This window comes from Sardina pilchardus, chromosome 4 (genome assembly GCF_963854185.1).
Source record: "Sardina pilchardus chromosome 4, fSarPil1.1, whole genome shotgun sequence".
Taxonomy (NCBI): Eukaryota; Metazoa; Chordata; class Actinopteri; order Clupeiformes; family Clupeidae; genus Sardina; species Sardina pilchardus.
Window position 1 is genome coordinate 14422340 of NC_084997.1, and position 14998 is coordinate 14437337.

At 43.8% G+C, this 14998-nt stretch overlaps 1 protein-coding gene across 2 annotated transcripts in view; it reads right to left on the reverse strand.

Moving 5' to 3' along the window:
* med14 (mediator complex subunit 14) overlaps window positions 1–13469 on the reverse strand; it is a 30215-nt gene extending 16746 nt beyond the window's left edge. For both annotated transcript variants that reach the window (XM_062534247.1, XM_062534246.1), the window contains exons 1-14: window positions 13074–13469; window positions 11941–11967; window positions 11742–11847; window positions 11439–11612; window positions 10508–10637; window positions 9983–10111; window positions 8497–8604; window positions 6826–6958; window positions 6326–6476; window positions 5788–5899; window positions 2695–2820; window positions 2443–2521; window positions 755–914; window positions 278–475 (exon numbers count right to left, since the gene is read on the reverse strand). In XM_062534247.1, coding sequence (XP_062390231.1) covers window positions 278–475; window positions 755–914; window positions 2443–2521; window positions 2695–2820; window positions 5788–5899; window positions 6326–6476; window positions 6826–6958; window positions 8497–8604; window positions 9983–10111; window positions 10508–10637; window positions 11439–11612; window positions 11742–11847; window positions 11941–11967; window positions 13074–13246 — 1806 coding nt within the window. In that variant the 5' untranslated portion in view covers window positions 13247–13469. The remainder of the gene's footprint in view (window positions 1–277; window positions 476–754; window positions 915–2442; window positions 2522–2694; window positions 2821–5787; window positions 5900–6325; window positions 6477–6825; window positions 6959–8496; window positions 8605–9982; window positions 10112–10507; window positions 10638–11438; window positions 11613–11741; window positions 11848–11940; window positions 11968–13073) is intronic.
* Between the last annotated feature and the right edge of the window lie 1529 nt (window positions 13470–14998).

Genomic DNA, 14998 nt, shown 5'->3' on the forward strand with positions numbered 1-14998 from the left:
TGGCCTCACTAAAGTTTAACATCTTCAAGGAACAGTATGTCTGCTATTACAGTACATATTCTCAAATAAACTTCACAGAAAATGTCCTCTTGGTGCCAGACACTAATGAGATACTAAATTCTAAAGCAAGCCATGGTGTATGTGTGTGTGTGTGTGTGTGTGTGTGTGTGTGTGTGTGTGTGTGTGTGTGTGTGTGTGTGTGTGTGTGTGTGTGTGTGTGTGTGGGTATGTGTGTGTGTGAGGATGGCCCTATGTGTAAAGCCTCTGGTCCACCTACTTTCCGCTTGGTGCCTGGCCGCAGTGCTCTGCTGGAGGAGAGGTCCTGAGCCAGCTCCTCCAGGTTGGGCTTGAACTGCTGCAGCAGCTGGGCACAGGGCAGCCCGTCCTCATTGCTGTCCTCCTGGCCCACCGACAGGAAGTAATACTTGTACTCCAACTCCGTGGGGCAGCCGGGCACGTCAAACATCTCCACCACCTGACAGGGGCAGCAGAGAGACATGGGTCAGGGAGTTCTCATGATCAGGTTGAGCACAGAGGACAATCATTACGCGCACGCATACGCATACACACTAATCACCAGGGACACTTAGACAGGTTACAGCTAAATTACTACTAGACATGTCTATGGTCTTTATACTGCTGTTGAAATTGTTATTACTATGAAAGATCAGCTGAAAACAAAGCAAAGTGTCCAAATATTTTTTCAGTTCTGTGTATGCAACACATTGTAACTCAACATTAATGAATTGCTTACTATGTAATACTGAAAAAGGCGGGTCATCTTGATGAAGAGTTTGTGTTTCGATAGGCTGCCTGCTGGATGATTGGCGGCGTTTGACAAGTGGAGTGTGTCTGAGCACAGGGTAGGGAGGTGCTTCACAGACTGCTTACACCGCTGCTCCCCCAACCAGAACCTGAACACACACACACACACACACGCATGTTCATACATATACAAGGTATCAGTATCGATTACAGGCAAATCTAATCAACACTTAAGCATCCAAGCATACAGACTGAGACTGCAGATATTCTCCATCATAACTACAGCTGCTGAAATGCGCGCACACACACACACACACACACACACACACACACACACACACACACACACACACACACACACACACACACACACACACACACACACACACACACACACACACACACACACACACACACACGACTAGCCTAACGGGCGTGAAGAGAGGTCGCTTGCCCCTTTGGAACGTTTTAACGTCCAGCAGTGAAAAAGCGCTCGTTCTATTTAGGATGGGCCTGTGCAGGTGCTAGACTTTAATCAAAGATTACCACCTGTCAGGACTACTGGTGTCATACTGGCTGAATCAATCTATTCTTGGGGCCGGAGGCACTTTGGAAATGTCAGCGCACCGGAACAATTTTACACACTGACTAACTTTCAAATGAGCAAGAAATAAAGAGGAGATAAATGGGCCCTTCAGAATAAAATGGCTGCCACACATTAAGGCTGCGAATTCAATAATAACACCTTGTGGATGAGCGGACATGGGGACATTCAGGAGAACAAGCGTGGGCCAGAAGGCTGAATTTAGCCTTCTCCCTTGGGAATGACTGCACACCTTTTTTTGCTCAATTGACCCTTCCAGAGCCACGCCCTAAAACCGCCACAGGCCAATCGTGGCTTAGCAACCCGTAACTAGGCAAGCAAAGCCTGGCAAGCTTTCGAGTTTTTGCCATGTTAACCTATGGAGACTGCATAGCCTGTGGGCCATTAAGGGCATTTATTTGGATGTGTGGTGCCCCCAAACACGTGAAATCACGGTGAAATAACATGTTGAACTATAAAGACATGATATAGTTTGAAATACGTATTTTTCTAACTTTAAATTTTGCATATTGCGTGATATTTCCATAACCGCGAGATACGTTTCACGATGGCGGCAAAAAGTTCTTAACAGACATTCAACGAGACGTATGTATAGCCCGTCAGCAATTCTGTCTAAAATAATACCTAGTTGAAGTACCAATCATGTTATGTTGTCAAATATTGACGTTATGGAAGTATAGCTTAAAACGTTATGCTAGTTTTGTCCCCCGCCCGTTTCATTCGTACTAGCCTGGAGGAACCATCGAAAACAACGCGTACCTTCGACTTTTGCTTAAATAACTCATGAACGGTTTTGTTCAGAGCTGAAAATGCAACTGTAGTTGACAGAGGACAGATGTAGCTCGCTAGTGACCAAATATGAGCTTTCAGTGTGGTGCGATGTCTTTGTGAATTACATTTGTTTAAAAAATCCCGTGTCTCCTCCATTGTAATAGACGGGCAAGGTGCGAAAGTTTGACAGGCGTAGCAACAGTAACTATGGAGGGCGGGACTTCTGGAAGGGTCAATTAGAAATAAAAGCACTGGACAGTGAAATAACGCCTGTGTGTGTGTGTGTGTGTGTGTGTGTTTACTTGAGCTGCTGAAGCCAAGTGAGGATGCGCTTCATGTCATCATTGATGGTCTTCTCGATGTCATCCAGCATGGGCTGATCTGGAGTAGAGAAGAGCAGTAAAAGAGCTGATCAGTCAATGACAAAAAGAAACAACCATCTCGAGTTGATCATGAATAGAGCTGCTCTTTGTTATTTGCTAGCAAATTTGACAGAGTGGTACAAACACATCCTGGACAAAAAAAAATTGATTGGCTAATTTGCGTCGACTTACCGAGTCCGTAGAGCATTGGCTGGAACATTCCGGAGTGCAAATCGACAAATATGTGGAGACACTCTGATCGGCCGCAGGGCTCCAGGATGGGGATGACGAGCGTGGGCAGGGCCGTCTCAATAAACGCTGGAGGGACACAGATCAACCAAAACACATCATCACACACCTCAACCAAAACACATCATCACACAGCTCAACCAAAACACATCATCACACAGCTCAACCAAAACACATCATCACACAGCTCAACCAAAACACATCATCACACAGCTCAACCAAAACACATCATCACACACCTCAACCAAAACACATCATCACACAGATCAACCAACACTCATCACTAGGCCTGTCGCGATATTCAATAAATCAATAAATCGCACGATAAAAAAAATGAGCTCGATAACTTTTCCGGCCGCGATAATTTCCATTTTCATGCTTGATTGTTTTTCTTCTCGCTCTCTCTCTCTCTCTCTCTTTCTCTCTCTCTCTCTCTCTCTCTCTCTACGAAAGAGAGGATAGGCCTAACCACGGTGCTTCCTTTAGCGCAGCCTAACGAGGAGTGAACCCTCATGTCAGTCAGTTGTCAGACATGTAGCCTATCTTTCAATAACATGACGGACAATTTTACTTTCTTACATTCATTTGATTAACAGGCTAGACGAGGCTTTGGCGATTGGCCTAAGCACACTGAAGAGGCTTTCTGTTGTAGCTTGACAGGTATGGGGGTAAAAATAGTGATAATGCAGTTCAGAAAATCATGCTTATAAGCTACGTTTTTTCATCATCTGATAAAGACACACTCCGCAAAGTCTGCACTCCGCTGAGAGCTCAAGAATCAGCCAAAACAGCCAGCAGCTCCGGTTAAAATGTCGTAAGCTAATTGTCAGCTGTGGTGAAATGTGTTCGTAATCAACGTTATATGTCATAAACGTAGCATAACTATGAAAAGGCTTTGCAGTAGGATTATCCGATGACCAACTTATTGCTTCAATTTGTGTTTTATGTGACGTGCAGATGCTGGGTTCATGCCGTTTTGCGCAAGTTTCAAATGTTTAGCTGACTGCGTAGGCCTAATTGATCAGCTATGATGACAAGTTCCGTGCATAAGGCTTAGCAACTGTCACTCTACACGCCCCCTGTTGCATGTCACGTTTTAATTTGCTGGCCCTTAAACAGAGTCTTAGAGACTGAGAGTCCATTGTATTTATTGTTTTTGGCTGTTTTGTTCATTTATTGTGGATATTTAAAAATGTCTTCCCATTCCAGTTCCTTATTCTTTAGAGATACAAGTTATTGATCTTTGAAAAGGTGTCCCTGCATTATTATGCCATTATCATTATATTAGATAAAAATTATCTCAGAACGGCAATATTATCGTTTATCGCAATAATTTCTGGCAGAATTTATCGTCCAGCAAAATTTGTTATCGTGACAGGCCTACTCATCACACAGCTCAAACAAAACACACTCATCACACAGATCAACCAAAGCACACTTATCACATACAGATCAACCAAAACACACTCATCACACAGATCAACCAAAACACATCATCACACACAGATCAACCAACACACACTCATCACACAAATCAACCGAAACACACTCATCACACAGATCAACCGAAACACACTCATCACATACAGATCAAACGAAACACACTCATCACATACAGATCAACCAACACACATCATCACACAGCTCAACCAAAACACATCACACTGCTCAACCAAAACACATCATCACATACAGATCAACCAAAACACATCATCACATACAGATCAACCAAAACTCATCACACAGCTCAACCAAAACACACTCATCACATACGGGTCAACCAAAACACATCATCACACAGCTCAACCAAAACACATCACCACACAGCTCAACCAAAACTCATCATCACACAGATCAACCAAAACACATCATCACACAGCTCAACCAAAACACACTCATCACACAGATCAACCAAAACACACTCATCACATACAGTTCAACCAAAACACACTCATCACACAGCTCAACCAAAACACATCATCACACTGCTCAACCAAAACACATCATCACACAGCTCAACCAAAACACATCATCACACAGCTCAACCAAAACACATCACACAGCTCAACCAAAACACACTCATCATCACATACAGATAAACCAAAACACACTCATCACACAAGTCAACCAAAACACACTCATCAAATACAGATCAACCAAAACACACTCATCACACAGATCAACCGAAACACAATCATCACACAGCTCAACCAAAACACACATCACATTTACACAGGTCAACCAACACACTCATGACACATTGACACAGATCAACCAAAACACATCCACAGATTTATTCCTGCCGTTTTTTCAAAAGATGTGTATGAGATTATGTGTGTGCGTGTATCTGTGGATATGTGTGTGGAAATGAAAAGGATTATGCAATAAGTAGTTATGCCCCATTATTTTCAAACTGAGTATTTACATTTGTGCAATTGCCATGCCAATAATACTGAGTACCGATACTAATAATACTAAAAATAGTAATCATAAAAATACAATGAATTGGAAAGCAGGTTTTGTTTTCTTATTTCTTGGGATTATTTTTGCAAGATGAATCCGATTTCATGAGAAGAAAGTAAAAGGTACTGGCTATGCTACTATGCTTTAGGCGAAATGGTGCCATTAAGGGTTACTGGTGCGTGGTATCTGAGAACTCGAAGACGAGAATATGACCACAGCATCCTAACAGCTGATGCAGGTACGGGTATCAATACATCCCTAGCAGTAAGTGTCCAACAGTAAGCATACATCAATAATAGATGTAATCATGTACGGACATTCAGATGTGTGATACGAGTGGGTGTGCAGGTTTATATGCCTATTTGTGAGATCTGTGCTGTGCGTGCATGTGTGTGCGTGTGTGTGTGCATCTATAGATTGAAGAACTCACAGTTGGGTTATTGGGTTATTGGGTTATTTCCCTTCCATTTAAAGTTGATTTAAACATCTATCTGAATGTGTATCTCTGTCTATGTGTGAGGTTGGTGTTGTCTGTGTGTGTGTGTGTGTATGTGTAGATAACACAGGACTTACAGTTGTCACTGGGGTTATTTCCCTTCAGTATGGCTTTGAGCTCCTGGAGCTTCTGATGGGAGCGTGCGTGAACACTGTCAATCAAAAGCTTCTCCACTGAAAGGTGATCAATCTGCAGATATGGAGAAGAAAAAATCCATATCACTTTAAGAACAGCTGGCAATAAGTAATATGGAATACAACAATAACAACAGGTGCCACACAGAAGATATTCAGATTTGAGAAACTCCACATTCAGCACAATAGTTGTCCAAGTCAAGATTCCACTCAATACAAATCAAATCTAAATGTAAACCAGTTGACTCACTGCCTACAAGCACAATGCCTCTCCAATACCTCCACTTTCTGATTTATGAACTTGATGAAACACCTAAGGTGACTTTCACGAGCATCAGAACGGTCGGTACTCCTGTCTGAGCGTACACAAAACTGCAACAGCAGTCCACTTCCGTCGCCGGACTGACTCCGGCCATATTTTGTCAGAGCTGGCTGAAGGTCTTGACTCGTGTTGAGTCATTGTGATGATTTGTGCGCTCACCTTCATGGCTCTCTCCATTAATTTGGAGTCGCAGGCGGGCAGAGGGGGCTCATGGGATATCTGTAATGGCTTGGATCCGTCAGTCTCGTCGATCTTAATGTGGACCTTGTGCACCGAAGCAGTGCCAGTCTTTCGGCCCAGAATCTGTTGGCTGAGGACAGAGGTGAGGGGGAAAAAAGAAATGAGCTTTGTGATGAATGTCGACATTGTCGTCAAACACCTACACAAACTAGCTTTCAATAGGTGTTAAAACAGATAAGTTATCGAGTTCTACATATAAATGTCATTAATATATAAAAAAAAATATCATTAATATTCCATGCTAGTCCGTGTTAGTCAGTGTGAGTTATAACGTTTCTTTTATATATATCATTATTATTATTAACATTTTTATTGACCCATCCTCAGAGCATACTACAAACAGGATGCCGAATTGACCGCCAAAAGAGTTATAACTATTCTGATGGTTAGGTCAGTGTGGTGGCGGTGCGGTTCCTTACTTCCAGACGGAGAGGATGAGGTACTTGGCGGGCATGTAGCGCTCCACCTGCACCAGGTCGCCCCAGCGCTCGCGCACCAGCATCAGCGTCTGCGAGTGGAGCACCTCCAGCTGGAGCGACAAGCAGAACGAGTCTGAGCGACCGGGGGTCAAGGATGGTACTGGTGGTGACGGCCGGACCGATTAGACCTACCTCTAGCCGTCTCAATAAGAACGCAAGACAGTGGCGACAAAGCTGGATCTCAGACAGTGGAGAACCGAACAAACATGTGAGAGACTTGCTTCGGAAACACCACCGCTAACAATGTATTGTCGAGCGTTGAGCTACCCGTAAAAAGTGACATTCATTCATTAAACATTGTCAGAAGAGCAACCGAGAGAGCACTTAAATACACTGGAGCGTGCTAGAACGTGCTTAGTGTATTCTTCCCTGTTCCAGAGAGTACTGCCTGGATTGGGCCTTTCAACACTTCACTGAGCAAAACCCATTGTGCGTTGAGACAGCACAGGACTAAAAGGGAGGAAGTCGCAATGGCGGTGGCGGGGGGATCTTCTCCTTTCCGCTGCTAAAGTCGTTTAAGCGTCTCCACATCCCTGGAGGCACAGCGCGGTGCAGAGAAGCGAAAACAACGGCGGCGGTGGCAGCAGCAGCAGCAGCAGCAGCAGCAGCTCATCAGAATTCACAGGCCAGCACCAAAGAGGCACATCAGAGCTTTTAATTAGACCACCATGAGAAGGGGAACGAGGAGTAGAGAGGGGAGTGTATGCTGTGTGTACACCCTTATCGACCCAGCCACTAAAAAAATAAAAAAAACTCCTGCTCCACCCAAAGCCTCAGTTCTCATCCACACCGTTTTGGCAGTAACTAACTGCGGCTTAATTTGTAAAAGAACATCAACGAACATTTCAACACTCCTCAGAGTCCCTTCAAACCTGCCTCAAGGCCATTAGTGCAACCACTGTTACATGTGTAAGAGCACTCATCTTTTAACAGCACCATACTGAGCTGGTAGATGCTGTCTGCAAGCCAGGTGAGACTCGTCTGCGACAAGGTGATGCTAAACTGTGACTGTGTCTGGGGTGCATTTCCCAAAAGTGTCATTGAACAGCTACTATTTTTAAATAATAATCATTTTGAACTCTCTCTGTCCTACTACAGCAGTTGTTCCATGACCCACTCAGGCAGCACAGTCCAGAGTTGTAAGACAGATCACCTTTGGCTCCCTTTTAATGCTTTATGCAGATGAAGAGTCAGAAGGGGAGGGGGAGGGGGAGGGCTTGCCAAGCCAAGAGGGCCAATGGGGATGTTCTGGAATGCAGTGACTGCAGCTGATTCCAGTGGCGCTGCAGTGTGGGTCAATACGGCGGCTGATCTTACTGCAGCCCCGTGCTGGACCACAGCCCATCCGGTCACTCTGGCGTTCCATCTCTCTTTACAGCCGGCCTCGCTCTAGCTGTCTCCAGTGGACACCTGCGTAGATGTCTCTCTATTAGCCTGACGCACCCCCTGACCCCTCTCTCTTTCTTTTTCTTTCTATCATCCTCTCTGTCTCTCTCTAGTCTACCTATCAATCATGAACTCTTTCCCTTACTCTCAGTGTCTTTTTAAACACACACACACACACACACACACACAGACACACACGGTAAAGTGAGGTTCAGAAAAGGATACGCAAGCAGTTGTACATGTCCTGTAGAGGCTTGTCGTCGGCGAACAGACGTGACTGAACCAACTCATGGATGTAGTTCACCTGCAAGCTGTGCACAAGGTTCTTGCCATCTGAGAGAGAGAAACAGAGAGCACAAAAGCATGTGTGAGAGAGAGAGAAAGAGAGAGAGAGGGAGAGAGAGAGAGAGAGAGAAAGAGGGTCAAAATAGAAAACACAAGAGGACGCACGGACAGTAATTACAAACGTTAAGTCCACAGATGATTAAGTGATCACTACAACACAACAGTGTTGTCGACAGTCAATGAGGCAAACAACTAAGCGTAAACAGATAACATTCAGAGAGCCATAACTCTCTTCTGACTTTGTGTGTGTGTGTGTGTGTGTGTGTGTGTGTGTGTGTGTGGTGACGAGCAGCTGATCTTCTGCTGATGAAAAGGGCCTGGCTGGTAGTCTCTGGGTTCTGGAGGAGTGCCATGCTGGCCAGCAGGAGACGGCTGCAGCCTGCCTCATTAATCACACATTAATATTACAGCAGTGTGACGACCAGCAGCTTTGCTCTTCAGAGCTCCAGTGATCAGAGGCGCTCGTAATTACTGGGCCTCCTCTCGGCCACTCTCCGCCTCCCAAGTCCCAAGGGTGGACACAGACAGACACACACACACACACACACACACACACACACACACACACACTCACACACAAATCAATACTGAGCATCTATTATCATCTACGTCTTCTGCGGAATTCATCTGTCATTTCAAAAGTAGCAGCAGATGGAATGCCATCAGTGCGGAGCATCGTACTGCATCCGAGGAGTACTGCGAGCCAGGAGCTGGCAGGAGATGCAGGCGTGTGCTGGATAATTAACAGGTGGCTATGCACTCCTGATATTTTTTCACTGACGCAGCACATGTGGAGAGACTGGGTTTAGACTAGGGTCCCTGTATAGCAACTTCTCTGATGACTCCAAAGCTGTTCAAATGGATCAAAGCTATATCTTAAATATCTATATATCATAAAGATCTGTGATATACTGTACTCCTAAACATAACATAGTGGGGTACTGCAACAGAATCCAAAGGTTTTGCTGATTTCTGAAGAGAACCATATTCCACTCTACTGTTGTCACCACCTACAAAAGCTAGTGTTTCGAAATAGCTATTCCAAGTTAGGAAAACACAGCACAAGCCAAGAGCAAACGGTCTGCAACCTAAATGTCCTCTTTTGCTCTATTAAAATGCAACAAGCATGGCAGCAGCAAGCATATTGCTATACAACTACAGCCAAAACACTCCTACTGCTTCATGTTGGTGTGGGTGACTAAGACCACCTGCGGTGACTGGCGTGTCGCTGGGTTGGAAGAAAAATGAAATGCCAAAAGGTTCTTGTTTGTCCTGTCTGTTTCTTCATTTCCACAGCATGGTGTGTGTGTGTGTGTGTGTGTGTGTGTGTGTGTGTGTGTGTGTGTGTGTGTGTATCCTCACTCACCTCCAGTCTCCTTGTCCTCCACCAGGATCTCCAGCTTGAGGAGCCTCCAGGGAATGTCGGGGTCGTCTCCCATCACCGTCAGCGTGGCCTCAAACTCCCCCTCCACACGGAACTTCACACGCCCATTGGCTACAAACACATATACATATTCAGAAACATGGACGAGGACACAGCAAACCACCTACATCCAGATTTTAAACAACCTTAAAGAGTAGTTTGCAAATAAGAAGCATTTGTTTGTTTGAAACCAGAATTGCACTAAACCTAGACGCAGTGCCCAATTTTCATGACAGGTGCACGATGGGCCAAAGAAAAACCCAACCAATTTTGGGGCTGATCCGACTCCTGATGCGCCAACACAAATGTAGTTTATCTTTCACTAACGTCACAAGATACAGCATTAAAGGGCACCATCACTGAAATCCTTTTCTTCATCCCAAATGTTACAGCAAATTTCAAAAAAATTATTTATAAAATGTAAAATGAGATGAGGGGAGTGGGAAGTGATGAAGACGAAGCGCTTACCAACGGTGAGGTTGGCTAGCTGAGGGGGCAGGTCGGTGGTGACCAGCCGATGCCGCAGTATCTGGTTGAGCTGGTTCAGGGTGGTCTGCTTCTCCACCTTAGTGATGGGGTCTGGTGGAATGATCTTGTCCTGAGGATGAGAGAACCAACAGACAGACATCAAGACAGACACACTGCATTTAAAGTATTTTTCAGCAGTCAGCTTGATTATGAACAGAGTCAGAAAATAATAATAAAAATAATAATAATAATAATATCAAAGAGGGGAGACAATATAAAAAATCATCACTGTGGCGTGGGATGAACAGACAAGAGAGAGAGAGTGTGAGACAGAGAAAGAGAGTGAGAGAGAGAGAGAGAGAGAGAGAGAGCGCAAGCGAAAGACAGAAGGAGAGAAAATGGTGGGTGAGATATCAGTAGGGCAGAGACAGAGACATGGGAGAGAGAGAGAGAGGTGCAGACAGAGAGAGAGACTGTGAGTCACACAGAGAAATAGAAAGGGCTATAGAGAGAGAGCGAGTCATCAAAGAGTCACGACAACACTTTTTAATTAGCTTAATTAATATGAATTAAAGCAAACTCCACCTGCTGCCTCCCACTCAGGCTGACTTAGTGAAGCGTCCCTCGACAAAGCCTCCTGTCTGCCAGCCTGAGACTCTTTGCAAATCCACTCACACCACACACTGACAAACCTAATATTACCTAGACTTTAATTTAATGAACTTATCATACTAAATGTACTTATATTACACCAATCACTGTATGATTAACAGGGTGGCTTCATCTTTATCGGACAGTACTGGTAGCAGAGTAGACAGAGTAGGCAGTACAGGTAGGGAGAGCACAACCAGAGACTGGCTTGTGTCTGTGTCTGTGTCTGTGTGATATTACCACATCACATTACCACATCATATACCACCATATTACTCACCCTGATGCAAGTGGGCAGACGTGGGTAGGAGCCCGTGGTCAGCACATCAATGGCGAAGGGTATGGCAAAGCTGGGTAAACGGGCGTGCACCAGGGCATCCCGTGCCAATGATGCCAGGCGATCTGCCGTGTCTACGAACAGAAAGGCCTGCTGATCCAGGAAGCTGGAGATCATCTGTTGACATGTAAAAGGGTCCTAGCATTATAATCATTCCCCTGACGAGGCCGAAAAGCACGAAACTGTGCTGTACAATCATCAGATTTCACAGATACTTGCATGAAATGACAATGAAGGTTTACGTACCGCACATTTCTCCACCTTCCCTGCATTGCTTGCCCATTTTACTAGAGCAAGAAGCCTGACGAACAGTTGTCTGGTGCGACTTGCAAATTGTACAATCTCAATTTTCCTGTGTGCAATAACAACAATGTATTATAAATAAAATGAACTGTCTATACAAAGAAATGATCACATAAATGTCAGAGAGTGTCACACATCTCACCTCTCCATGTCTGTTTTTCTGGGCAAACTGTATGAAATAAAAACACAGTAGAAATACACATGTGAAAAATGCAGTCATAGCATGGCAATAACACACACACCCAAGCCAAAATTCAGTTCTGGACCATTTTCACATGAAGACCACAAACACACATTCTTCATTGAAAGGTGAATACGATGCTTAGGCTACAGCATTATCGGGGTGAATACTGAGGTGATGCTTCCTCTATTTGCCTAAATGAACTTCAAACAGGCCTGAATTCCAGTTAAGCTGAAGGTCTCTGTAAACAACACTCCCACTTACAATCCAATCACAACCCCCATAATGCAGACACACTGCAGAAAGGCAATTATCCCCTGGTAGGCCACATCACTCCACTGATAATGCACTTAGGTTTGTTAACTTAAATGTTAGACACAGAACAACTCAGAGAACAGGGGTTACTTCTAACCTAGCAATGCAGGCCACAGCAGACCATGGGGAAAGATATTCAAAAACAACATCATGACATGAATGATTGTCAATTGCTGCATGCCTTCTTGACCACCACATACCACACCTTAAATTAGACATCATCATTCATCTGTCATCTACTGATTTCTACCATCACATGAAATGTATGTGCTGTGCACCATTCACAATAAAGATCCGTTTATATTGAGCATCTCAACATTATACCATTGTAGATGATTAGATATTACACAGATCTTCTATATAAGAAGTAAATCAATGACTATAAACGTTATAAAAGTCATATAATACATTGCACAGAAAAAACTGTGTTCATCAACGAGCAACATTCTTACCATATTGTTGCATATGAGATAATTGCATGTCATTATCATTCAATCAATGAACATGAGTGGCTAGTACAACACTTGAGTCAAAAACGCCACGCGATAACTTTACAACAACAGTTTGTTTAATTATCAATCATTGAGTAGTATCTTTTTAGGACTACAGGTTAGTTTCAACTATTTTGAGTGAGTTAGCTCACTGGCTAGCTGAGTCGGCAACCAATCAAGCTAACGTTAACTCACAGCTAGCTAACAATATTCAATGAATGTGAGCACGGCCGTGCGTGTTCCCTCAAGTGAACCAACTTCACTGAAGGAACCGCTAATGTTACTTACAGCTCAGCCAATAGGTTGATTTCATGGTAGGTCCTCTGCAGAAGGAATTCGATGAGAAGGCTAAGTCGAACACCTTGAGTCGCCGGTGTACCCGGGGGAGGTGGTTGTGGTGCTGTAGTCGGACCCCCGGCTGGGACCAGTTGGCCATCAGCGCCAATCTGCACCGGAGCCATTTTAAAATAACAAGCCGAGATAAAGCGTCTGAAAGCGAAAATACGAGTCAGGAAGCTCTAGTACTATGGACTTGAACGAATATCAATAAATTAAACGTGTCCCGCTTTCACTGGAAGGGAAGATTTCTTCGCCTCCATGAAAAAGCCGGTAAATAGCCTCTATTTATCGACTTGCTATCAAAAGAAGCCGTAAGCTTGTGACCGCCATCATTGCTCTCTGCTACAGGAAGTGATTGTAGCCGCCACTGGTCGGTGGAGGAAAGAGAGGAGGAGCAAAACTCTATGGGAGAAAAGCCATGCAAGTACTCAAGCCATGAGAAAAACGGAAAATTTGGAAACGGAAGTCCTACTCCGAGTATGAGTAAATCATAGACTGTAAAACAAAACTAGCCGTCATATATTTCTTAAATAATATAACAAGTCAAGACCATTGATATTTTTAGCGTGTGAATCATGTTGTTCACTAGTCATTCAGTCTACAGATTCGGTGCCAAAATGGTCAGTCTCCCCAGCTGTTTGGTTCGAGGCCTTCTGTTTTCAGAACTTTTCAGAACATTGATACACATAAATTGCTTGATTTTTTGTGTTTTTTTTTTTTTTTTTTTTTACTGTAATTGAGAAGACAGTTTACTGTAAATAAAGAGGTATTGCAGCATAAGAATTATGTTTGCTTTCCTAGTCTATGGTTTAGGAGGGGCCTGCACCCCCACAAGAAAAAAATCATGTTAACAGGAAATTAACTCTCATTGCAGGCTACTAAGTAGACCACATTTTTCATAAATAGTCGATGTAAAATGTCATCCTTTTCAATCTCAAAAGGCACCGAAACTGTAGAATGACCCTCACATGCGTAATGATGTTTTGCAGTAAAATAGTGCATGCCATGTGCAAAAATAATTAATCTGTAAACATTTTAAACATTATCTGAAAAACAGTCACAATGGTTTTGCTTTCCCTCACAATAAGTTTTGCTCTCCCTTTATAGTTTGTGAGGGAATTGAAAACGTATTGCGGGGAGCACAAAAACAGTGCAAGGGGACTCAATTTCACAAAAATAAATTTTCACCTCAATAAGAATACATTTCCACCATGTCCCTTTGGGAGCTCTTTTTTTTTTTTACAACCTTTCTGAAGAGCCAATCAGCACATTGTTTATGACTACCCAGGCAGACAATCAGCCCAATGCCCAGAGCCCAGTGTGATTAGCAAGCCGATTGTCATGGAAACACAGTAGTACATACAGGATGCCATGTGATCTTGACCTTTGACCCCATGACCTTGAGTACCAAACCAGTCCATCCACTCCTTGAAGTGAAGGAACCAGTGCCAGTTCGGAAGATATTGTGCCAACACTGTTTGACATCTAGGACTCCATGTGACCATAACTAATCTAATCCCTCCCACATTTGGGTTCACATGCCAACCCAGGTAATTTCCAGATCCAACCCCCGTCTCTTTCTCCTACTTGCACACTTCCACTGTCACTCTCTTCACTGCCTATTGGATTAAAGGCATAAAAGCCTAAAAATAAGTTTGACGAAGATCCTTCAACCCCCTTGAGAGATATCGGGCAAATACTGTGCCATATTGGACAACCCATGCCCAAATGGATGCATACAGTATGTGATGTGATCCGCAAAAACACACGGTGCACTCAAAATTCTTGATTTTGCTCGTTTCAACTCTCCATGGTGAAATTTGACCAACTCAAGATATCTTGACATTGTCTGGAATGTGGATGGTATCAGAATC